This window comes from Heloderma suspectum, chromosome 3, assembly GCF_057233095.1.
Source record: "Heloderma suspectum isolate Gila_16-S chromosome 3, 16-S_ref, whole genome shotgun sequence".
Classification (NCBI taxonomy): domain Eukaryota; kingdom Metazoa; phylum Chordata; class Lepidosauria; order Squamata; family Helodermatidae; genus Heloderma; species Heloderma suspectum.
The window spans coordinates 92,165,816-92,192,070 of NC_139460.1; the positions used below are offsets into that span (position 1 = coordinate 92,165,816).

Sequence of the window (26,255 nt, forward strand, 5' to 3'; positions counted from 1 at the left end):
TAGATCTAAAAAGATTTTTTGATTGGCTAAATTTAAAAGACAAAAACATCCAGTTTGATACCCTTTGCAACTTTAATGTAATCAACTTCTTGGATGTGACAATCACAAAAGAATGATCACTTATGCACTTCCATTTACAGAAAACCATCTGACAAAAACACCTATTTGAAATATGATGGCTCACATTCCAAGTCACTTAGAAATGATCTACCATACGGACAATGCCTTAGACTGAAACGGAAATGTTCATGTGAGCACAGCTTTTGACATGAATCCCAGATACTGGAAAAGCAACTATTAGACAGGGGTTACCCAATGAGAATGGTTGGTAACAGTCTGGCAAATGCCTCATCAACAGTATGAAGTGATCTTTTAAGAAAACAAGAAAAAAAATCTTCTAGCCATTTGACCTGTAGCCTAACAGTTTACAGGGAGACATTAAAAAGTACTGGCACATTTTACAAGGTGTTCCAGGCTGTCAGGATAAGCCGCTGATTTCCTTTAAAAGAACTCAGAACATAAGGGATTTCTTAGGACAGGAGTGAGTTTAATGGAAACAAACTCATGTAAATGTGTTACCAAGAACAACAGCACTAATAGGACACAATCCCTGTTAACATTGTGTATTCTGTAAATATACTTTCAGAATGGCTGGATCTGAAGATTCTTTGAATCAAAAAGGATATTCTTTGAGGCAGTTCACCACGTGTAACACCAGAAATGTGGCATATGTAATTCAGTGCTGATGTAACAAAAAAATTATGTGGGCAGGACAACTTGAGAAGAAGAAAACTGAGGAGCACCTTTGTAATATTAGGAATAAAAGAATGGACACCCCATTAGGGAGCAATCCTATGGCTGCTAGTCAGTGGCTAGCCAGCCATAGGATATGTGGGTTTCTGGGAACCGACCTTGGAGCCCGTGCTCCGAGGTTGGTTCCTGGAGAACTAACCTTCCCTGCATTCCAAGCTGCCTTGCAGAACTGTCCCGCGCTCGGAAGAGGAGTGCAGAGAGGCCAAAATGGGGCGTTCAGGGACTGGGAAGGTGGAAAAGCCGGTACAACACATCCTATGTGTCATCCGGCAGCCTCCTCCCTCTCTCCACTTTCCCGTGGCTAGACAGCCGCAAATGTAGGGCAGGAGAAGCGTGGAGGGGATGATCCCCTCCGTGCTTCTCCTGCCCTGCTTTGGATAGGTGGTCACCTCTGAGTTCAGAGGCGGCCGCCTATCCCCATAGGATTCCGCCCTTAGTCATTTTATAGAAAAAGAACACAATGGATGTTAAATTCTGGGCAGTAGAAGTGATAAACACAGAAATTATAAAATCCTAAGTAGAAAATAAAAGTGGATTTTGAAACGTAAATACTTAGCTCCTCAAGGTCTCAATGAGATGGGCTTTTTTTCTTCTCATGTAATTGAGTCCTTGCATTTGGAGCCACTTCCCTTCTGTGCAGTATGACACTGATCATCCCTGACATTTCATCTCGAGTTATGAATAACACCTATGTATCAGACTGATAACTTCTGTTGTATGGTATATAACGTATTGCCTTCAACTAAGTTTTCATGCACCTATCTTCAAATGAGACAATCCTGACAGACTTCTCTGAAGGCTTTTAAAGAATTGTAGGTATACATAGGCAATCTTTGCAAAGTGTATCATTTTATAGTATTTGTGCAATTTTATTTATGATAAATTAAGAAAGCAAGCTTATGGCCCCTAGACAGCATCGGGGGCGGGGGACATAGGATAGTTCAAATTCCTGAATCCAAGGTCGGAGACAGTGCTCTGACCTCAGATCCAGGAGTCAGAGCTCCCCACCCCCTCACAGCCAGCATGGAGAGAACCACGCCAGCTGCCTCTCTGAGCTCGCAAATGCAGCCTCTGATGGAGGGAAAGAGGGCTGTTCTGCGGGCTGGGAGGGGAAAAGACTTTGGAAGTGGGGATATGAGCTCTTCCCAGATCCCCCCAGCCTGCTTCCCCTCCCCCTCTGCAGAGCCTTACCTAGATGGGCAAAATGTCTGTCTAGCAAAAATGCAGAGTGGGAGAAGTGTGGAGGCAACGATTCCCTCTGCAGTCCACCCACTCTGCATAGGATGCCCGTCAGCCTCCGAGTTTGGAGGCTGATGGGCATCTGGATAGGATCGCACCCTACATTAATGTACTGTCTCTTTATAGCCCCTGAGGAAAGCCACAGATAATACGATGGGCTGAAACATGTTGGGCTTCTTAAAGAATAACGCTATTTTTTCAGCATCTTGAGACTAGCTTTCTCTGTTTGGATCTCCTTTGGATGCTTTCCAGTTTTCTCATACTTTCCAGTAACTACATGAAGCCATTGCAAGAGGTCACCCAGAGATTTGGGCTGAAGTACCAGCAGTAGGTTGATGACATCTAGCTCCGTTTTCTTTCTCTTCAGATCCTACACAGGTGGTGATTGGACTGAATCAGTATTTGATATCAGTGATGGACTGGATGGGGCCAAACAAATGGAAACTTTATCCAGATAAGACCTTCAGTGTTGTTGGTCAGAGGTTCTTCTGATTATAGGGTTCAGAGATCAACCTGTTTTAGACCTCCATTGGCATCCCCTTGGATTAGCAACCTTTGTATTTTACCTGAAGAGAAGTTTTGGAACCCTGTCAGTGGGGAGGTGGTGGAATGGCAACCTGACCTTATCTATTTTTTATTCAGGACTCCCTAAAGCAGCCTTCCCCAACCTGTTTTGGACCACAACTCCTACCATTCCTGACATTGGCCGTGCTGGCTGAGGCTGATGGGAGTTGAAGTCCAAAACATCTAGAGGTCACCATGCTGGGAAAGGCTGCCCTAAAGACTTCACCAGAGACTCAGGGTGCAATCCTATGTATGTTTAGACAGAAAAAGTCCTACAACTCCTGGCATTCCTCAGCATTCCCCATGGCTGGTTGGAGAATGCTTGGAGTTGTAGGACTTTTGGGGGGACTTGTAGGACTTTTGTTTTCCTGCCTGTACATGCATAGGATTGCACAGCTAACAACTGTATTACCTGCAAGTTTCTCATTTCTCGAATCCTGAGACTTGGTAGTAATAACATCACAAGGAGATAAAGAGGTGATCTTGGGCCAGTCACCAGACCTCAGCACAGGCTGCCTCGAATACAGTGTGGAGCTGGTGGTGGTGGTGGTGGTACTATGTATGCCACCTTGAGCACTTGGGAGGTAAGGAGGGATCCAAATGTAATCAATAAAATGAATACATAAATGTTCCCCATGTTTGTGGAGCTGCTTGGGACATCACCACTTTCTCTGTTTCCCATTAGTCTAGAAAGCAGGGTGGAATTCCTCCCATCTGGCCTCACCTGCTTGCCAAAGACATAAGCAAGTCTTCCTTTCCCCTTCAAACTTTTGATCAAATGCCAACCAAGTACAGTTGGCTATATTTTTTCTAATATACACATTCACACAAAATAACATGCACTTGCACAAACCTCTTTTATATGTTGGCCATGGAAGCTCACTGGGTGACTTTGGGCCGGTCACACACTCTCAGCCCAACCTACCTCACAGGGTTGTTGTTGTGAGGATAAAATGGAGAGGAGGAGGATAATGTAAGCCGCCTTGGGTTCCTTGCAAGAGGAATAAAGGCGGGATATAAATGCAATAATAAAAATAAATAAATAAAAATATTGGTTATAGACTAAGGGTAGTCTCCAGTGAGGCTGGACAGCCACCTGTCGGGGATGCTTTGACTTGGATTCCTGCATTGAGCATGGGCTTGGACTCAATGGTCTTGTAGGCCCCTTCCAACCCTACTATTCTATGATTTTGTGATTAATTAGTCCCACGTAGAGTAGTCCCATTGAAATGAATGGGACTTCAGTTAGTCACAACTTCATTTCAATGGAGGATTAACTCTATTCTATGTAGGATTAACACTGGATACTACCCTAAGGGCGCAATCTTAAGCACATTTAGACAGACAAAAAGTCCTACAACTCCCAGCATTCCCCAGCTAGCAGTGCTGACTTTGTAGGACTTTTTTGTCTGTCTAAACATGCCAGCAGCATTGCACCCTAAGAATTATAATTACGGAATGTCTTCGTTTCTTTAGTGATCTTGTCATATGATTATGTATGTTCTTTTTGTTGCCTCTATTTTGTTAACTGTATTTTCATGAGGGAAAAAAGAAGTCAATCTTCCTTCCATCTGCCACCGCCACTACTGAGAGAGGCACTGCGGTCTCGGTCAGCCCCCGCTGCCGCCAAGCAGCTGGAGGGCGGGGCTCCGGGGGAATCTGGGCGGAGCCTTTGCGTTAGACCCCGGGCGCGGAGTGGCTTGTTTTTCTCTCGGCGCCTGAGGCAGGAAAGGCGGGTGGGAACCTTTTTTCACCCTCTGGTTTGGGCAAAGGTTGTTGAGGGGAGACGTTTTGGTGGGACGCCGAGATGGCGGCCTCTCTGCTAATCGGCCGTGGCCGGGTCGCTGCGTTCAAGGTAACCGAGGGTGAGGATGGGGGGAGCCGCTCCGGTGGGGGCTTCCTTCTGTCCCCGGAGTTGCAACCACCGTAGGGTTTTTATGTCTGTTCCGATGATTCGGCTGGCGTGTGGGATGTGCGCGCGTCTCAGGATTTGACCTGAAGTTTCCGCGTTGTGCAGCTTGCTTCAGTGCATGCCTAGTCGGGAGTCAGTCCCGCTCATTTCAGTGGGGCTGACTTCCAGGTAAATGTGCGCAGGATTGCAGCCTTCGCCTCATGCTCCGAGTCTCCAGGCCTGGGAGTACATTCCGAGCGTGAGAGACCGGATCAGGGGGGCAGGCCCTTTTGATATTTGAAGGAGAAGGACGTCAGTCAGTGGTAATCTTCGCGTGGAAAAGATCTTCGGTTCAGTCCTTGCCGTATTTAGGTAAAGATCTGAGGTAGCAGGACTAAAAAAGCCTTCTTTGCTTAAGACCTCGAAGAGCCACTGCCAGTCAGTGTACACAGGCCTGGCAAATTGGATCTTCATTAACTTAGGACAGGGGGGAAATGCGTTAATATGACTGTAATAGTACAGCAGGGATTGGCAACTTGCAGCCCTCTAGATGTTTCAGACTACATCTCGCATCAGCTCTAGTCAGTATAGCCAGTGGTGAGGGCTGATGGGAGTTGTAGGCGAAAACTTCTGGAGCCCCCCCCCCCCCGTGTACTGTATAAAGATGCAAGTAAGCAGCCCATTTCAAAGGCTTACTGTGCTAGTACACAAACTTTTAAGCTTCCACTAATAGCTATAGTAGAACACTGTCACACCTTGGTGTAATACCTGTTTGTTTATAGAATGTGTATCCCTCACCATCAGTGTAAATTTATGTTCCCAGGGTGGCTAGTAAAGTAGTAAGAAAAATAAAAATACAATTTAAAAATAAAAATAATAAAGCATACAATCTAATGCAACAAGCTAAAAAAAGCAACAGTCCATTCAGATAGACAGTAAAATCACAATGACTCTTAAATTAAAATGCTAACATTAGCAGTTCTTAAAAGCATGTCTGCTTGGTGCCTAATGATGATGAGGGTGCCAGGCAAGCCTCCAGAGGGTGTTCCAGAGGTGAGGAGCCACCATTGAAAAGTCTCTCTCCCCTTCCATTTTTCAAGGATGTTACAAGAGCATTGTGGTCAAGATACTCACGCAAATATTTATTGGTTGGGTGAGCTATAATTGTCAGGAGGAATGGTATTGAGTCTCAAAGGTTTTTTAAAAGGGCCTTTAATGTTTCATTAACTTTTATTAGTACAAGTATTGACATGGGTAGGGTTGTGTTCTTGTGTGTACAAGTGATGGTGCTATTAGCTGCAGTTTTGTTGTGGTACAGGTTTTGATTCTTGACTTCATTCTATACATGTTTAGACAGAAAAAGAGTCCTACAACTCCCAGCATTCCTCGCCCACATGGCTGGCTGGGGAATGCTGGGAGTTGTAGGAGGGTGGTGTTTTTTTTGTGCCTAACCTACATAAAATTGCCATCTTAAATGCTGTAGTATTTCTTTTATATATGATTGTTGAGTCACTTGACATTTTTCAGTAGTTTGGGTTTAAGTGACTAAGGGTGCAATCCTATGCATGTTTATACAGAAAAAAAGGCCTACAACTCCCAGCATGCCCCAGCCAGCCATGGTGGCTGAGGCATGCTGGGAGTTGTAGGCCTTTTTTCTGTTTAAACATGCATAGTATTGCACCCTAAGGGAGCAACCCTATGGCCACTAGACACTGCCTGGATGGCCATAGGATTTTTCGGTTATGGGAACTGAGGTCGGAGTCCTGGCTCCGAGCTCATTTCCCAGAAACCACCCTTCCTGCCCCCTTGTGGCTGGCGTGGTTCTTCCCTGTCTCTGCACTCAGAAACAGAGTGCAGAGAGGGCAAAAGAGGGTGGTCCCAAGGGTGGAGAGGAGACTGCGGAAGCCACTTTATGAGGCTTCCTATGCGCCACATGGCCTCCCCACTCCCACTTCGAAGTCCCTGGCTAGATGCGTGAAATCACATGTCTAGCCGAAAATGCAGAGCAGCCAGAGCACAGAGGAGAGGATCCCCTCCATGCTCCGGCCGCCCTGCATTGGATAGTTGCCAGCCTCCGAATTCAGAGGCTGGCAACTACCTTCGTAGGATTGTGCCCTAAGTCTTTGGTAAATTTGTAATTGGTTCTATAGCCCTGGTAAATGGTATGGTAGCTTTGTTGGGTGTAATCTCGCATGCATCTAATATTCTACTATGGTGCAGACTGGGTGCACCATATATACATTACTCTCTCATGACTGTTAGCACATATAGAAAAAATACTCCTGCATTCACTCACCAACCAGTTCTGTGTTGGTGGAGCACATTTCAAGGTACTAGCATAATGTATTAATATCATATTTGATGACCAGGCACTTGGGATAATTGAAGAAGGAAGACGTTTGCACCTGGTATTTAAAAGAAGATAAAAAATCAACATGCTAATATGTCTGGTTAATAAGATTCAAATAACTCAGAATCATTTAGTAGAGATTGTGGGCTATATGATAATATGAGAATAGTAACTACGAAGTCGAGAGTCTCTGATACAGTTGTATATACAACCAGTGCTTGGCTCTTTCAAGCTATTGTAGTCATGGAAGCATTTCTGTGAACTGTACCTGGCACTCTGACTATGAAACAGACTAATCTGAAATTAAGATCCATTCACTTACATCAAACCTATTTCCATTAAAGTAGGGCTAGAGAAATTACAGATACCAAGCCTTGAAGGTAGTATATTTGATGGTGGAGAGTAAATGTGTGTGTTTTATATTTCTAAATGTGTAATCATATTCTGTTTGAGTAATACTTGGTACACATGAGTGTGCATATAGCTATGACACATGAGTGTGCATATTTCTATGATTCTATAGGGATGCTCTGACTTGGATTCCTGCACTGAGCAGGGGGTTGGACTCGATGGCCTTGTAGGCTGCTTCCAATCCTACTATTCTATGATTCTATAGCAACAAAGCCTTTTATTTATTTGAAGACAACATTTTGGATTTCTTACCTTGCAGTTTATGCCCTGAAAGGAATCCTGTTTTCTCACCACTGCACTGCCACACATACATACACCCAGTTTTCTAGACACGTTAGTCTGCCTTGTGCTTTATACTTTTATGAAAAAATTATCTAATTAAAACATGTACATTATTAATCAAATGTCTTCCCTAATTCTTATAGACTTTACTACTTCAAGCATGGGGACTTAGAAGCCTACCTTCTGTTTCTGTCTGCACCAAACCAGGGGACTCTAAAAACGCCTCCAAAAACAGTAAGATCTTTTCCTGTTAATTATTACTGCAAGTTACAAATGACTAGATGCTTTTTATAAATTTCATTTCTGTAGCAATGTTAATCTAGATGAGAGTTTGCTAGTTTTAATGGTCTATAGAATGTCAAGATTCAAACCTTTAAACTTATATTGAGATTATGCTGAAGTAGTATTCTAGGTGTTTTTCTAGAGGACTTCTAAAACTGCTTTTAAAGAATTGTGTGCCACAGGCTGTTCATCTAAAAGCAGAGGTGGGAAATCCCCCCCACCCCGAGTCCTGCCTTCCATCTAGGGAGGTCTGTTGGTGGCATGGCAGTAGTGGCCGGGACTGGAATCACATTGTTCTGTTAGCTTTTTATGAGATCAAAATATTCAAGGCAGGAATACTACTAGAGACGTAAAGGCCTGGAAAAAACGCCAGCAAAAATGTGTGGATGGGGAATGGGGGAAAACCAGATTTAAAAAACACACATAACCCCCCCACACACACACACCCTGTTTCCACTCGTGTATTTTTCAGGGATTTGGGGAAAATTTGTGGAAAAACCATTCCCCACTGAGTTTTTCTGTGTTTTCCCCCAAGACTTCACATCTCTACTGACTATATTTCCTCTGTTCAACAGCTGACAGACCTTTACTTTTATGTAATGTTATATGAACACCAGCCCTGGAGTTCCAGTGTCACAGACACGAGGGTAGATATTTAACAAAAATATGACCTGTCTCAAAAGCCTTTAGAATTTGTTTAAAGATAAATGTAACAAATGGATACTGACAGGTAAGCTGTGCACAATGAAACTGACCAACCTAATGTTTAAATTTCCTACTACATCAGTGCTATACTCAGATGCTGATGGGATGCATTTTTTGCATTACTTACCACTCCTGTATCTAAAGTCATTTCAAGGGAATGATTAATAATGTTACTATCTTCAACAAATATATGGGTATGGCAAAAGATTCTGGAGTGCCTCAGCAGTACTCGTATTTTTCTTAGAGAAGTTAGAGATGTCATGTAAGAAGAGTAATCCATGGTAATTTATATAATATGAATAAACTACAATAATGCACTTGAATAAAAAAAGAAACCTCCAAGATATAAAAACTAGTTGTGACATCCCCCTCTGTAAAAATAGGGATGCAGAATGTGTCTATGTACAAAACTTATTCTCTTGGTGAATCCCTGCTGCTGAGATCTTTGATCAGTCATTAGCAGTTGCTCTTGGAAATCTGTATCTATTAAATTGGAATAGACACCCAATGATGACAAGAGTCCAGCAAAATCACTCTTCCTATTTTGAAATTTGAGGAGGTGTAAACTGTCAAATATTCCTTCTGTGGTCTAATCCTCCATTGTTGCATATTAACTTAGGGAAGTTCAAATGCCTTAATTTGATTCTAAAGTGGAAACTTTAGAAGAAGATTGCATGCTACAAACTGAATCTGGGCTTGTTGTTGTTGTTGTTCAGTCGTTCAGTCGTGTCCGACTCTTCGTGACCCCATGGACCATAGCACGCCAGGCCTTCCTGTCCTGCGCTCTCTCCCGGAGCGTGCTCAAGTTCATATTCATTGCATCCGTGATGCCATCTAGCCATCTCATCCTCTGCCGTCCCCTTCTTCTTTTGCCTTCAGTCTTTCCCAGCATCTGGGTCTTTTCCAGGGAGTTTTCTCTTCGCATTAGGTGGCCAAAATATTGGAGCTTCAGCTTCAGTATCTGTCCTTCCAATGAGCACTCAGGGTTGATTTCCTTTAGGATGGACTGATTTGACCTCCTTGCAGTCCAGGGGACTCGTAAGAGTCTTCTCCAGCACCACAGTTCGAAAGCATCAATTCTTCGGTGCTCAGCCTTCCTTATAGTCCAGCTCTCACAGCCATACATTACTACTGGGAAAACCATAGCTTTGATTAGACGGACCTTTGTCGGCAAGGTGATGTCTCTGCTTCTTACTATGCTGTCTAGGTTGGCCATAGCTTTCCTCCCAAGGAGCAAGCGTCTTTTAATTTCATGGCTACAGTCACCGTCTGCGGTGATCTTGGAGCCCAAGAAAGTAAAATCTGTCACTGCTTCCATTTCTTCCCCTTCTATATGCCAGGAAGTGATGGGGCCAGATGCCATGATCTTAGTTTTTTTAATGTTGAGTTTCAAACCAGCTTTTGCACTCTCCTCTTTCACCCTCAACAAGAGGCTCTTGAGATCCTCTTCGCTTTCTGCCATTAGGGTGGTATCGTCTGCATATCGGAGGTTGTTGATAATTCTCCCGGCAATCTTAATTCCGACCTCTGATTCATCCAACCCGGCGTTTCTCATGATGTACTCTGCATATAAATTAAATAAGCAGGGTGACAATATGCAGCCTTGTCGTACTCCTTTCCCAATTTTGAAGAATCTGGGCTGCTCTCACAAAAATGACAGGTCACTGCACACAACACTAGCCTATCAGTGTGATCTCATTTTTTTAGTTGCTGTGCATGGCTAAATATTCTGTTTGCAAAAGGTGGCTTGCTATTCATGTAATAAGAGCTTAAGGGTTTTCCCCTGTAAGCATCTAAAGCTTAGAGCTGCTTAGTTAAGCAACTTAACTTTGTATTTATAACTTTCCACATGACCAGACCTAACAACTTGAATGTAACTTTCAAGGGGAGAAAATTTACAACATTTGGATGTTGAAGTACGCTGCTATTCATAGGACGTATGTTCTCATGCAGAATCTGGTAGTTCCTGCAGACTTTGAGAACTTGTCATAACAGTTAACTTGACAATGATATCTAGAGTGTCTTCACACACAAAAAGTAATAGTCAGAGTTTGGAAAATGCAATGATACCCTCAAAATATATCTTTTTTTTTTAACATACTTTAAATGTATAGTCTCAACGTATTTGTTACGATTTTAACATGTCTTTAGCACAACATGGTGTACATGGCATTGTGCTGTGAACCCTAAATCTTGCCTACCTCTCCTCTAAAGGAATTATACCTTCTGTTATGTCTTATTCTTACAGAGCCAGGTTTGTTTTGAGTAGCCAGTACAAATGGCCTTGAGGGACTGGAAGACCATTAGATCCTGGTCTCCCCCTAGTTCTCTATATGCTATGGAGGAGTAGCCCACCTATTTTAGATTAGAGTGGGAGTGAAGAAGGTGCACCATATTTGTTCCTTTGCACTTATGAAGGAGTACCCTTGCCGTGAGCATTGTTAATGGAAAATAAAAAATGGAGTGCTTAGATGTTGCTTTTCTGATGCTGCTGCAATTGAAACAGGTTCTGCTAGTTTGCTAGCTTCCTCTGTCAAAAGTCTAGCGCCTCTGCTCTTCATACCATTCTTGAGCTTTGCTTGAGCTTTGGGATGACAGTTTGTCTATATACCAGTCCAGTCATCTATAGTGAGCATTCTTCAACCAAAGCCAATTTAGTAGCACTTGAGAAAGCATGAGAGAGGGTTACGTGGGGAGATCTGTGGTGCCCTCATGCTGAGATGTGGCCGTTGACTTTAAATATCATTTTTGTTCAGTGCTTAATTAACTTTCTCAACAGTTATTTGACTGATTAGCAAGCTGAAAGCTACCATGCCTTTAAATGCTGCCCTCCCCTTTTCCATTCTTTACTGATGGTCCATGCTAATGCTCCACACTGATGATTTCATCCCTTGTTAGCTGTCTGAACTTCGCAATATGTGCACAACTCTGGCTTAGTTCCATGCTGACTTGTTTGCTTAATGACTTTGAGCACTTTTGCTTAAGGCTCCAGTTAAGTGCACTAGGTACAAGGATATCTCAGCAATGAACTGATTTTTCCTAAATCCAAAACACAACCCATAGAATTCCCTCTGTTATATTATAATCACAGCTTTCATAATCTTAAGTGACTCCAAAATATGGACTGCCATGAGTAATTGGAGCTAGGGTACTTGGGAACAAGTCAAAGAAATTTACCCTCACATTGTGCAGAGGAGGAATCAAAGGCTAGAGAAGACAGTGTTTGGAACAAACCAAGGATAACTCAAGCAGCACTTCAGTTTAGGGCTGAAGTAAGGGCTGAATCCCTGTTCAGAAGATATGAATTGGAAACTGGTACTATCCAGCAGACAGAACAGAAGCGCAACCGGTCACAAGGTTGTCTCCATTCGGAACAATGGACTGGTCTGTAATCTTGACTTTCCGATTCCCACTTCCCCCCCAATTGAATTAGAGTCTAGTTCTCACAGACAGCAAATAAGGTAGCAGACCTTTGTCTGGACTGGATCGGTTTAGACTGCACCTGGGGGTTCACATGATTAAGTGCTCCTATGTACACAAAAAAGCACATATACAATGAGTTAGGGAGAAAGCTATGCTAGAACTATTTTTCCTGACATCCAGTTCTCCATATGCAGGGAAATTGTGAAAACTAGGCCAAAGCGGCTAGAGCCAGGTGGTTGTGGGGAGGCCTGGGTGGGTGTGGTTGATGAGCAGCAAACTATTGGACATTTCACTTTAGTTTAGTACTGGTCTCTGATGTTTTGCTTGGACTGTGCAACAGATTTTTCTTTTTAATGTGCTTTGCCAAAAGAAGTTACAGCACTTCTGGCATTTTCAATAAAAATGATTAATGGTTATAGGATATATGGAAAGCTTCATTCTACATTTTTAAGACTTGCATCTGTGGTCTCTGTCCCACTTCAGTGCTGAGATCCTCCTCTTAGAAAAATAATAGCATCTCCTAAGGAGTCATTGAAACCGTAAAACGATTAGTGGAAGAGGGTAGTGAGAAGCTCTGCAGCAAAGAAGTCTATGTTACAGGACACAGCAATGTTGAAGCTCCCTATCTGTGTTATAGGTGAAAATGCTTTAAATCTAAGGCTTCAGTCCTTTGCTGGGATGGCCCAACTGTGCAAGGAGACCAGGCAGTTTCTTGGCCTAGCAATGTTTTTAGTACACCAGTGAAGCAACATGTGTTGCTTTCCCAACATCCAAGGAATCCTAAGTGCACATCCTAAACTTTGCAGTCTGCAAAATATCTTGAGGCAGCCCTAGTCCTATAAATGTTGCCGCTGCCTCCTTGAGGGCTTTCATAAATGCAGCACCTTTTGTGTTGCTGTGTACTTCTCATACCAAACAGTTCAGCTTAGAAGAGCTTACATTTTCCTGCTTGAGAAAAGATGCCTGAATCTTACAGAATTTACTGCCACAAGATGGTTTGATGGTCACTAGCTTTGTTGTTGTTCAGTCGTGTCCGACTCTTCGTGACCCCATGGACCATAGCATGCCAGGCCTTCCTGTCCTGCGCTCTCTCCCGGAGCGTGCTCAAGTTCATATTCATTGCATCCGTGATGCTATCTAGCCATCTCATCCTCTGCCGTCCCCTTCTCCTTTTGCCTTCAGTCTTTCCCAGCATCAGGGTCTTTTCCAGGGAGTTTTCTCTTCGCATTAGGTGGCCAAAATATTGGAGCTTTAGCTTCAGTATCTGTCCTTCCAATGAGCACTCAGGGTTGATTTCCTTTAGGATGGACTGATTTGACCTCCTTGCAGTCCAGGGGACTCGTAAGAGTCTTCTCCAGCACCACAGTTCGAAAGCATCAATTCTTCGGCGCTCAGCCTTCCTTATAGTCCAGCTCTCACAGCCATACATTACTACTGGGAAAACCATAGCTTTGATTAGACGGACCTTTGTCGGCAAGGTGATGTCTCTGCTTCTTACTATGCTGTCTAGGTTTGCCATAGCTTTCCTCCCAAGGAGCAAGCGTCTTTTAATTTCATGGCTACAGTCACCGTCTGCAGTGATCTTGGATCCCAAGAAAGTAAAATCTGTCACTGCTTCCATTTCTTCCCCTTCTATATGCCAGGAAGTGATGGGGCCAGATGCCATGATCTTCGTTTTTTTAATGTTGAGTTTCAAACCAGCTTTTGCACTCTCCTCTTTCACCCTCAACCAGAGGCTCTTTAGATCCTCTTCGCTTTCTGCCATTAGGGTGGTATCGTCTGCATATCGGAGGTTGTTGATAATTCTCCCAGCAATCTTAATTCCGACCTCTGATTCATCCAACCCGGCATTTCTCATGATGTACTCTGCAGAGAAGTTAAATAAGCAGGGTGACAATATGCAGCCTTGTCGTACTCCTTTCCCAATTTTGAACCAATCGGTTGTTCCATGTCTGGTTCTTACTGTTGCTTCTTCACCCTCGTACAGGTTTCTCAGGAGACAGGTAAGGTGGTCTGGTACTCCCATCACTTTAAGAATTTGCCACAGTTTGTTGTGATCCACACAATCAAAGGCTTTAGCGTAGTCAATGAAGCAGAAATAGACGTTTTTCTGGAATTCTCTTGCTTTCTCCATGATGCAGCGAATGTTGGCGATTTGATCTCTAGTTCCTCTGCCTCTTCTAAACCCAGCTTGTACTTCCGGTAGTTCTCGGTTCGCATACTGCTGAAGCCTAGCTTGTAGGATTTTGAGCATCACCTTGCTGGCATGTGAAATGAGCGCAATTGTGCGGTAGTTTGAACACTCTTTGGCGTTGCCCTTCTTTGGAATTGGAATGTAAACTGACCTTTTCCAGTCTTGTGGCCACTGTTGAGTGTTCCAGATTTGTTGGCATATTGAATGCAGCACTTTAACAGCATCATCTTGTAGGATTTTAAATAGCTCGGCTGGAATACTGTCATCTCCGCTAGCTTTGTTGTTACTAATGCTTCCTAAGGCCCACTTGACTTCACTCTCTAGGATGTCCGGCTCAGGTTCAATGACCGCACTATCATGGCTATCAGGGACATTCAGATCTTTCCTGTATAGTTCTTCTGTGTATTCTTGCCACCTCTTCTTAATCTCATCTGCTTCTGTTAGGTCCCTGCCTTCTTTGTCCTTTATCATGCCCGTCTTTGCACAAAACGTTCCCTTGAGATCTCCAATTTTCTTGAAGAGATCTCTAGTCTTTCCCATTCTGTTGTTTTCCTCGATTTCTTTGCATTGTTCATTTAAGAAGGCCTTCTTGTCTCTCCTTGCTATTCTCTGGAACTCTGCATTCAGTTGGGTATATCTTCCCCTTTCTCCCTTGCTTTTCGCTTCCTTTCTTTCGTGAGCTACTTGTAAAGCCTCGTCAGACAGCCACTTTTCTTTCTTGCATTTCTTTTTCTTTGGGATGGATTTCGTTGCTGCCTCCTGAACAATGTTACGGACCTCCGTCCATAGTTCCTCAGGCACTCTGTCTATCAGGTCTAATCCCTGAAATCTATTCCTCACCTCCACTGTATATTCATCAGGGATATGATTTAGGTCATACCTGAACGGTTTAGTGGTTTTCCCGACGTTCTTCAATTTAAGCCGAAATTTTGCAAGAAGCAGCTCATGATCTGAGCCACAGTCAGCTCCAGGTCTTGTTTTTACTGACTGTATGGAGCTTCTCCATCTTTGGCTGCAAAGGACATAATCAATCTGATTTCGATATTGACCATCTGGTGACGTCCATGTGTAGAGTCACCTCTTGTGCTGTTGGAAAAGAGTGTTTGCTATGATCAGCATGTTCTCTTGGCAAAACTCTTATTAGCTTTTGTCCTGCTTCATTTTGTACACCAAGGCCATGCCTGCCTGTTATCCCGGTGATTTCTTGACTTCCTACTTTAGCATTCCAATCCCGTATGATGAAGAGGACATCTTTTTTTGGTGTTAGTTCTAGAAGGTGTTGTAGGTCTTCATAGAACCGATCAACCTCAGCTTCTTTGGCCTCAGTGGTTGGGGCATAGACTTGAATTACTGTGATGTTGAATGGTTTGCCTTGGATTCGTACTGAGATCATTCTATCATTTTTAAGATTGTACCCCAGTACTGCTTTTCCCACCCTTTTGTTGACTATGAGTGCTACTCCATTTCTTCTAAGGGATTCTTGCCCACAATAGTAGATATGATGGTCACCTGAATTAAATTCGCCCATGCCTGTCCATTTTAGTTCGCTGATTCCCAAGATGTCGATGTTCAATCTTGCCATCTCATGTTTGACCACCTCCAGCTTACCTTGATTCATTGATCTGACATTCCAGGTTCCTAAACAATATTGTTCTTTACAGCATCGGATTTTCTTTTCACCACCAGACACATCCACAGCTGAGTGTCCTTTCGGGTTTGGCCCAGCCGCTTCACTCTTTCTGGTGCTACTTGGAAATACCCTCTGCTCTTCCCCAGTAGCATATTGGACACCTTCCCACCTGAGGGGCTCATCTTCAGGCGTCATATCTTTTAGCCTTGTGATACGTTCCATGGGGTTTTCTTGGCAAGAATACTGCATTTAAAAAGAGCTAGATACATGCATGGTGGGTATGTCTGTCAATGTCTATTAGAACCTCCATGTATAAAGACAGTATACAGATGAATAAGCAATGTGTGGACAAATAACAGGGGAAGGCTACTTCCTTCATGTCCTGCTTCTCAGCACCCAGAGGCATATGGTTAGCTGCTGTTGCAAATGATTGCTGGGCTAGATAGAGCTCCTCTTCGTTTGTGTATGCTTTGGAAAGGGTCAGTTTAGCTTATGTATGTAAAACAAAACTACAAAAACCTTGAACTTGAAGACCAAGTTACATATCGCAGGCAGCCAAATAGCTGTAGGAGGAAGTTATTAAAGAAAAACATCAGATTTTATATAACAGATACATATACATATTGAAAAAAACAAGTGATTTAATTTCCATGTAAAGGCATTCATAATATATGAAGATTGCACTCTCAACAGATTATATTGCGGTTGTCGAACCTTGTGGTAGAACTGAAGTGCTTTGTTTGAATCAATTTCTCACAAATTATATTGAATGTAGCTGAGGTACTTAGATACTGCAGTGCTAAATATACACTTCATGATGCACTTGAAAAGATAGGGAAGTGTTTTCATCTCCACTTCACAGATTGGAACAGAGTGTTTCTGATAACATAAGGTTCACAGGCAGCCTGACACCACAAGCAGACAATATACTACGCGTGTTCCTCTAAAGAACTTCTAGAAGTGAAGGGCATTTGCTTTTTAATACTTTTTTGGAGTATTTATATGAAATGCAGCCGTTAGTATTGTAAAGCTAGTGAAAATTGAACTTCTAAATTGGTGTTTATACCCGATCATTTCACAAATTTTAATTAGAATTCCATATTAACAGGAGCGTATTTGAAAATGTCAGTTCAGAAAAGATATTCTCCTCCCCCCATTGGCCTCTACTGTTTCCTAGATGTAACTGGCACTAGAGGAGTGTGCTGAGCTCTTAGCCACCAAAACAGCAGTTGAGTTTCATTTAAAAGCTGTCTCCTAACTCTTTCCCACAATTTACAGATAAAGGTGAAATCATAATTAACAGTAAACCTGATGCAGCTGTACAATTAGCAGATGAAGATTTGAGGAAATTCTTGGCAAGGAAAACTTTGGTAACATTTCCTCAGAGAGCAAAGCTTCCTTCTCTTGAGGGAGAGCCTGTTTTCTCCTCAGCAGGAGGCTTGAGTAAGAAATCAGCAGATGAAGAGTCATCCTCTTCAAGCTCTGGGTCAGATTCTAGCTCTGATTCTGAAGAGGAAGACAACACCTTCAAGGATACCATAAAAACCAAAGTACCATTTCCAAAACGAGATCCCATCTCTTCCAAGGACAGAACAATGAAGATAAAGACAAGTGGAAAACACTTTCCCCAAGAACAAGTCAAAGTACTCAAGAAGCTCCCTTACACAGAGACCCCAATCAAACAAAAGCCGTTGTATCAGACAACAGCCGATGACAAGTGGTTAAGATCAGATTTGGCAAAACCTGCCACAAAACAAAGGCCTACAGAGAGACACTTAAAGAGCACAGACTTGGGAACAAACACTACAGACAGTCAAAGGCCAAGAGAGAGATCGAAGCCAACAGAAGTTACGTCCAAACAACTGGATGTCTGTCTCTCTGAAGCAGCTTCAAGTAAAACCCAATCAGTGCCTCAGCAAAGTGTAGCACAGAACCTGACTTTGAGATGGAAAGAAAGTGTGGCAAAAGAGTTACAAAAGACTGAAATGCCAGGAAAAACAGCTGTTGTGCTACAAGAAGAGGTTTTGAATGGCAAAACGCCAGTGGTAAAAACTTCAGTAAAGGAGGAGATCGTCCTGGATGCAGATGTTCAGACTGACCAACAAAGCACTATACAGGGTATTGCTTTATCTTGTTTGATCTGCATTGGTCCTATGGGGTCTAAGGGCTTTATATGAGCAAATACCTTGTACTCTAACAGCTCCCACTATTTGAAAACATCCTGGAATCTCTTCCACTCTTTCCTAATGCACTTATTTGAGCAGGGGTTTTTTACTTTGAGTTCTTTACATTGGTGGGTGCTTGCACATTCTTCTTTTCTTCTCCTGTTTACAGCTTAGATTGTTATTGGGGGATGGGGACTTTTTCCATAGCCTTCTATATATTCATATACCAGTGCTCTTACCTTTTGAAACACTAAAAGGTAATTGGGGGGAAAAAACCTTCAAAACTGGAATAAGCCAAGGGAAAATGGGCTGCCGTAATGAAATCAGAATTTTGTCCTAGTTTTGCTAGAAGCACAATGAAGCTCTTGATCGGCCTATTTTGCAGTCTCTTGCTCTTCCTGCCCAGCATTTGCCCTCAGGCTTAACAGCTGCTTTTCCGCTGGAACTGACTGTTCGTCCAGTACTCTCCATTCTGTCTTTTTTCCTCTTGCACTGCTCTGATAGTTGTAGAAACTGGCTCCACTGAGCAGCGGGGGATCATAAGGAACCAGAGGGGTGATGGGGAAGCTGTGCCTCTGAGCTAGCAAAGATGTGGTTTCAGAGCCCAGCTTTAAGGATGACAAGGCGTTCACGGCATATGCCTTCCCCTAGTGTTTTTCTCTAGCTGCGTTACATAGCTCTGTTACCTGAACTCCCACTCTCATTTGGTCTAGTAACATTCTTAGAATACTAAGAGTCTCCTTTGGTCTCCAAAGGCACCAAATATTCTCCAGAAATCAACCATGCCTTACTCTTTTTATTCTGTAGCACAGGCATGGGCAGACTTCAGGCTTGCAGAATCTACTTCGTTTTTTACTAGAACCCCAGGATCCACCAACCATGGCCTGATGCAAAATATGTGTACTTAGAATTAAGCCCAGGAACTTATTTTGAGCCTGAAAACTGAACGGTGCTCACAGCCCTTCTACACACAAATGCACTCTGGGTTACGCCAACCTTTCTCCATTTCAGCGGTATAATTTAGGAATGCGGGATGAGGAGCTGATCTTGTTGCTGTCATTGCTAAATAATTGGAATTCAGAAATACTTGCTGATCTACTGCAGTTCATCCAGAGATCCACCAGTAGATCTGTCTGGATCTACCTTCTGTCCACTCTTGCTGTAACACACTTATCTTCAAAAAAATCACTACACTATCTACTAAGGCACCTTATCCCCCACCCCCCATAATTTGTCAGTTTACAAGGCAGAGAAAATAATACTAAGGCCAGTTGCAAGGTTATTTATTTACAACATTTGTATACCGCTCCCCATCCAAACAGATTCTGGAGCGGCGAATACAAGAAGTACAATAGTAAAAAAATATTAAATATTAAAATAAGGTATTAAAATTATTAAAAACAGAATGGCAATAAAAATCCTGGCTAGTCATTTAAGGAATGCTTCCTGGTACAGAACCTTTCATTAGGCGCTGGACTGGGCAGATTGGTAAGGGAGAAGGCTACTCTCTCAGGTATCCTTGTCCCAAGTTCTTTAGGGATTTGTACACTCATACCAAAACCTCAAACCTGACCCAGTAGCAAATGGGAAGTTGAACTAAAAACAAGGAGACCTGGTAGAAGAAACTTGATGATTGAAATGGAACATGAAGCTTGCAAAACCCAAGTGTTTCCCAAATGTTTGGGCTTCTGTGAATCCAGCAGAGGGCACCAACGACTGGAAAAAGCATTGTGGAGATGATACTTATACACTTGAAACATCCTGACTATCTTCCATTATGGCTTGGTTGCGGCCTAGAAAAAAATGGAATAAGTAATTAAGCCTGCTGGTGCTAGGACAAAGATGAAATGTGAAACTTTTAAAGCAGACTATACTTAATAATAGTTGTCTGTTACGGTGTAATTCTGTGGACGTTAATGGCACAACGTAGCACTTTCGGCAAAGGAACTGAAAGTCAAATCTAGCTGTGGTTTTATATAGGACAGAGTCCAGCCAACATTAAGCACTTTTAAGTCCCATTGATTTCAATGGGAGAGACTTAAGCACTTGCTTAATTTCCTCATTGAAATCAAGTGCTGCGTTGTGTTAAAAATGTCTTGCTCTAAAATTGTGTTTCTTTTTGGCTCTCTACACTGCTCTCTCCATCTCTCTCCATGCTATATATCCTCTGCAGCTAGTGAAAGCCCTGGCCTCACCCCCTTTCTCCCAACCATCTTTCATTTGGTGGTTGCCTGGCTTATGTGCAGTTCTTTCATCATTCTACAAGGTTGAAATGCCTCTCGTAAGGCTTAGTTAGTAGCAGGAAGAGTTTTAAGCTAAAATACCTTGGTATTTTGTCCTCGTCCCTTTTATTTTCAGCCCTACCTACTAATGAAATGTGGTCCCTGAAATCTTCTCAAATGGAATTTGGCCCTTGGGCTGAAAGATTTTCTGCACTCCTAGCAGTAGAGGTTGTGTGATAGAACTTTAAAATCTTCATTATGTTTCTTTTATTTTTTTTAAAGCATTAACCCTTTCATTGATAATGATTTGGCAGGGATGGGCAGGAATAAAATGTTGAAACACTGAGCCATACAAACTAGTAGAAAATGTAAGTGTGTTCTAGCTTCTGAAGTTGGAGATGCTTTCATAGGAATTTTATATGGTTTACATATATCAATCAATATTTCAAGTCAACCCCAGGATTCTCATGGTATTTTAATGCAGAAGTCTATTGAAAGATCTTGTGGCTTCTGTGAGCTTAGGGGGAAGTAAGGAACGAAATCCTCCTCTGGGGAAAAACTACAAATATCTCTCTTTGGTTTGAATACTCTCCATTGAAAGGAGAAGGCTCTGAAGCAGGTGTAAAACCTAAAAAAATGCAGCCATGGCCCTTGGATCCAAAGGAAAAACATGCATGTACAGAGGAAACATGTGCCTAGTCAGAGCTGTGCTTTCTTTTTTTCCACAGCAGCCCTTCCTGCTGCCAGAGAGACAAGCTACTGACCTGGTTGGCATGCAAAAACAAACCATGGTTTAATTAAACATGGTTTGTTGAATTGTGGGTTGTTGTTACATGCAAACCCAGAACTATGGGTGAACTACTGATTTGATTTATTTGATTTCTACTCTGCGTTTCTACCAGAAAATGGCACTCAAGGTGGCTTACATACATAATTAAAATTGATTAAAACAATAAAGTACATTAAAATACAATAAAAACACAACAATTACAAATAAAAAAATAAAAACAGCAGACCGACTTACAGGCTAAAGGTCTTCTTGAATAAAGCTGTCTTTGCCTACCAGCGGAAGAACAGCAGAAAGGGAGAGGACGTAGCCTCCCTTGGGAGGGAGTTCCACAGCCTGGGAGTGGCCACTGAAAAGGCCCTCTTTCAAGTCGCCACCAAATGCGCCTCTGAAGTCAGCTGTCTCGAAAGAAGGGTCTCTCCAGGAGATCTTAAGAACTGGGCAGGCTCATATGGGAGAAGGTGGTCTTTGAGGTAGCCTGGGCCCAAGCGATATAGGGCTTTATAGGTCATAACCATTTGAATTCTGCCCAGAAACAGTTTGGTAGCCAGTGAAGCTGCTGTAACATGCTCCCTGTAACTGGCCCCGGTCAACAATCTGGCTGCAATATTCTGGGCCAGCTGAAGTTTCTGAACAGTTTTCAAAGGCAGCCCCACATAGAATGTATTACAGTAGTCCAAACAGGATGTAACTAAGGCATGTATGACCGTGGCCAGTCAGACGTCTCTAGGGGTTGTTAACCATGAACAGCCCGCAAAGAGAACCCGGGAATAAAATAATCCAGGGACTGAGAAAACAAAACATAGTTTGTTTGAGATTGTCTGCCAGACAAACCCTTGGGGCAACAAATCATGGTTTAAATAAACCATTGTCTAGCGTTACGTGTGAACCAGGCCACTGAGTTTTTAAAAGAACCTTTCTCTGGCAGTGAGACTACTGTGACACAAACAAAAAGCAAAGCTCCAGTTGCATGCATAGTTGCATATGCGTATCTCATGAACACATGCTCCTTTTTGAATCCTGGCATAAGCGCTCCTGATAGAGAATATTCAAAGAAACAAAACCAAGTTACTTTTAATTGGACGCAATTTGATGAGTACTTTTTAATTATATTTAACAACACAATTCTGTATGTTCAAATTCATGCTCTCTGCTTTCATATTGCTGTGAATTTTTGATTTCTTGTAAGGTATCGGTAGTTAGCAACCATCTCCAATGGCAAACTGAATGAGAAATGTCCACGCATACAAAATCTGACTCAGCCAGAAAGTGTGTCTCTTCTTTTATCTCTGGGTTCACAAATATATTTTTTTTCCCCCATAGAGGCCAAGCCATCAATTGAAACTGCTCAAGAAACATTTGACATTTCTACCTACAAGAACCTGCAACATCATGAGTATACACCATACACCTTTGTGGATTATGATGTTTTGCTCTCAAAACTCAGGCTGCCTCAGCCATCTTCTGGGAGATTATCTCCTAGGCACTGAATCACATGTGGAAACACATGAATGAATAAACGAATTCTGACAATGAAGTAATATCTGTTATAATTTTGTAAATGCTGTAAATGAGGTTGTTGGAAATTGGTTATTTTAACAAATGAATCAACTTGCCAGGGAAGTGTATGAACTCTAAGAAGTCCCAAAATGATTGCAGCTGTTAGTTGTTCATCAAATTAGTTCTAGTATTTAATCTTAACTCGATATTCTCCCACTGTTAATAGCACGCTTGTACTTCTTAGCTTTATTTAGATAGTTGCTGCTTATAAAATTAATGCAGAGTATCAGTTGGGACTGAACTCTAATGGACAAGGCACTTCTGCTAAAATAACAGTGTATTTTCAATATGTGCACTTTTAGGGACTTAGTGCTACTTGCTGAATATTAAAGGTTTTTCTAAGCTTGAGGTAATGTGCATTTTCTTGTTATAGGTATTGGAACACAGAATAGTGCAATAGTTAATGTCTGTGGGAATGTGTACTACTCATGCATTGTAAAAGCCTGTTTCTAATTTCTGAGGCATGAGGGTAATTTTCTGGGATGAAGTCAAGAAAATAAGCTATACACCTTCTTGGAAGCACTCCCCTTTATTACTGTACAAAGTTTAGACCTGGCAATGAAAATGGGTTCTAGAGCTGAGCACTCAAATTAAAAAATTGAACTGCTAGGAAAAGACTGAGATTGCGGACAAGTGGACTAGGTATACTCATTCATGTATTAAAACTAAAAGACACAGAAGAGATCAGCTGTCAACTAGTATGGACTTTAGGGTTGGTTGAGCTCACTTCAATAAAATCTTAACTTACATATATATAGCTCACATTTTAGGAATATTTGATCCCATGCAATGAAACCAATTTTGCTTGGGGAAAAGTATTAGCAGCACAGAAGTTATATCCACACATTTGCCCTTATTTAGTCTAGATAAAACATGCCATAGTGTGGGAGGAATAGTTTTTACATGTTTTGGTAATATATTTATCTTATGGTTGGCTTAATTCTACTCTACTTCCATTTTGTTAAATTATGTTAATATAATAAAACTTGAATGTTTCCTATGCTTGTGTTTAGAAATATGTAGGCAAGTTTTGATGAAGAAAAAGAAGTTAGCCAATTAGCTTTCTGCTTGCTACATGTCACTTTGGCTGATTAGAACTCTGGGACTAATTTTAGAAGTGTTTTATAACTAGTCAGCTGTTTAAAAAATGCAAAAAACAAAGATAACCATCCTGGTCTATGAGGAAAAAAATCAAAGATCTACTGTTGGGCAATACCTTTATTAGGACCAACCAGAATTCCATAAAAATTTGCAAGCTTTCGAGTTCTCCAGAACTCTTCGTCAGACTAGGTGGTACAAAAAACTAGGTGATGGGAAAGAAACAGAAAAGTCCAAAAATTTGGCCACATGTTGCCGTTAAGTCAGGAATCTGGGTGTTCCACTCAAGGCAAGGGGCAGGTCACAGTTACAACTGGTCTTTGTGTTTTCAGAAATGGAGATCAGCCATTACTTTTGCAAAATGTATTGCTAGATGTAATCTGATATCTGCAACACCTACCAATGGCTAATTCATTTAGACTGCAAATCTCCATTTTGAAACTGGATTTATCCAAATTGCAAACCTCATGGCCACAATATCTGGCCAAATTTTTGGACGTTTCTGTTTCTTCCCCCATTCTCTGCTTTTTTGTACAAGCTCGCTCAGGGATGGGCAGTTTGTGGCCCACCAGGTATTTTGGCCTACAACTCTCATCAGCCCTAGCCAGCAAGGCTAATGGTGAGGGATCATGGAAGTTGTAGGCCAAAACATCTGGAGGGCCACAAGTTGCTCACCCCAACATAGCCTGATGAAGATTTTTGGAGAACTCAAAAGCTTTCACATTTTGGAATGTTGGTTGGTCCTAAAAACAGTATTGCCCAACCGGGGTTCTTGTTAAAAAGAAATGGTTTTCTGTGCCAGGAACTGAACATAAGGTGTGTCATACTTTGAGTGACATGAACATGATTGTAGAGCTCTGCTTCCTCTCCAGTTGAAATCTGTTTTTTGAGCCTAATTTCTGGTTAAAACTAAGTTAGTTTTAGCCATTCTGGTTAGTTTCACTTTCCTTGGAGTAGCTTAAACAATGTTAATTGCAATCAGGACAGGCATAAGAGCTGAGCTTGCTAGCTCAAAGCATAGAATTGTATAACCCAGTTAATCTCCTTTTAAAGCTAATTAATTTCAACTTTATAACCTAGCTGAGTTCAGCCGTGTTGGTGTTGTAAGACTTGATCTTGTAAGACTTGTCCTTGAATCTTATTAAACCTTTGAGAACATGGACAGCTGGATCAAAGCAGAGCTCTCCATAAGACCTCATCTAATATGAAATCTGAACGTAAACATTGCTACTTAAAGGATTTTAGATCAGAGTTATTTAGCAGTTCAGCTTAAGCAAGAAGAGAGGCATAAACGATATAAAATACTGTTCAGCCCTAAAGCATATAGAGCACTGATTTTTTTTTCTAGCATATGTTTAAATATATGATCTGGAGGAATGCAAACAGATTATTCCCCCAGATGTACTTGGGTCTTTTTTCATTGGTCAAGGAATGGATCAGTGTGAGGATCTCAAAATCTAGAACAGGAAGAAGTCAGAAGGTGTGATTACAATGCTCCATCCCATCCCATCCCATCCCATCCCAGTTCCTTTAGTTAGAACAGTAGAATGTAAACTGACCTAATATAATTAGTTACTTTAAAAAAAACCTATGTAACATCATTTATGTTTTTACATTACAGTGGACTGGTACTAACGTCTTATTTTTGAAACCTATATGGCAGAAGAAAAATACACTGATAAGCATGAAAATACTAATCTTTGGCTTCAAAATGTGTGTCACATCCCAGTCCTTAGGAGGGGGATGCCTATGAATATTCTGCATTAATTTTATACTTTTAAGATGAGCTACTCTGCAGTATTCTTGAAGTAAGGTCTTTGTCTACAGTGTACCAAACTTTTTCCTCCTGCAGACAGCTCTAATATTCATTTTGTCAAATGTTTTCCAAAGCAATAAAGGGCAATGGAAATATCCCTGGGGATTTTTATTTACTTTCTCATTCTCCTGGACTGTTGTTATGGATGCTTGGATCTTTTTCAGTCTGCATTTTAAGCAAACAGACCTGATTTGTGCTTCCTGGACTAATAAACAGACTGGAACCCAGTTATCCTTGAGCTTTCACACTCATCTGACTTTTGCAATACAGTTCTCAGCTGAAAAAAATTACCAAAATGCATATTAAGATAAAAATGTGTTCAAAAATTAATTTTATGTATTTTTCATTTTAATACATGTTTAAAGTGTTTAGTCACTTTTCCAGATACATTTTTGTCAGTGTGTTGTGCGTTTGGTAGCCGTGCCAGAGCAATATGCACTAGGGGTGTGCATTCTTCATTTGTTGCAAAACAAATGACCATATAGAAATGGATGAGTTCAAAATAGGCAACTATGTATTCATTTCATTTACCTTAGCAATAGCCAGGTCAGCTTACAGTAATAGGGGAAAGGGAGGCAGAAAGCTAGTTTTAGTTCGGTCGACTTTTAGTCCAATTCCTAGGCACCAATTGGTATTCATATTTGCATTGAATATCCAAGGCATCTGTTAAGGAAGGAGATGTTTGCCTTAAAAAACAATCTCACCACGCCTAAAAGAGTTCAAGGACAGATAAGGGAGGAGAGTTTAGCTAACAGGATCTATAATAGCCTTTGTGTCTTAAACTAGGTTGAGATGTTGACCAAGAGCTGGATTAGACAAACTT

At 41.8% G+C, this 26,255-nt stretch overlaps 1 protein-coding gene across 1 annotated transcript; it reads left to right on the forward strand.

Annotated features, from left to right (window-relative positions):
- The first annotated feature begins 4,398 nt into the window (after positions 1 to 4,398).
- NDUFV3 (NADH:ubiquinone oxidoreductase subunit V3) lies at positions 4,399 to 25,760 on the forward strand. The gene is made up of 4 exons (XM_084843826.1): positions 4,399 to 4,471; positions 7,694 to 7,784; positions 17,063 to 17,902; positions 22,282 to 25,760. Exons 1-4 carry the CDS (start codon positions 4,424 to 4,426, stop codon positions 22,446 to 22,448), a joined length of 1,146 nt encoding a protein of 381 aa, XP_084699952.1. The 5' UTR covers positions 4,399 to 4,423; the 3' UTR covers positions 22,449 to 25,760.
- Positions 25,761 to 26,255: the final 495 nt, after the last annotated feature.

What these genes read in the sequence shown, in the direction of transcription:
- NDUFV3 (XM_084843826.1), top strand. Translation starts at nt 4,424, where the DNA reads ATGGCGGCCTCTCTGCTAATCGGCCGTGGCCGGGTCGCTGCGTTCAAG. An exon ending in GCCGGGTCGCTGCGTTCAAG is followed by an intron (nt 4,472 to 7,693) that starts GTAACCGAGGGT and finishes TAATTCTTATAG; the next exon opens with ACTTTACTACTTCAAGCATG. An exon ending in TAAAAACGCCTCCAAAAACA is followed by an intron (nt 7,785 to 17,062) that starts GTAAGATCTTTT and finishes CACAATTTACAG; the next exon opens with ATAAAGGTGAAATCATAATT.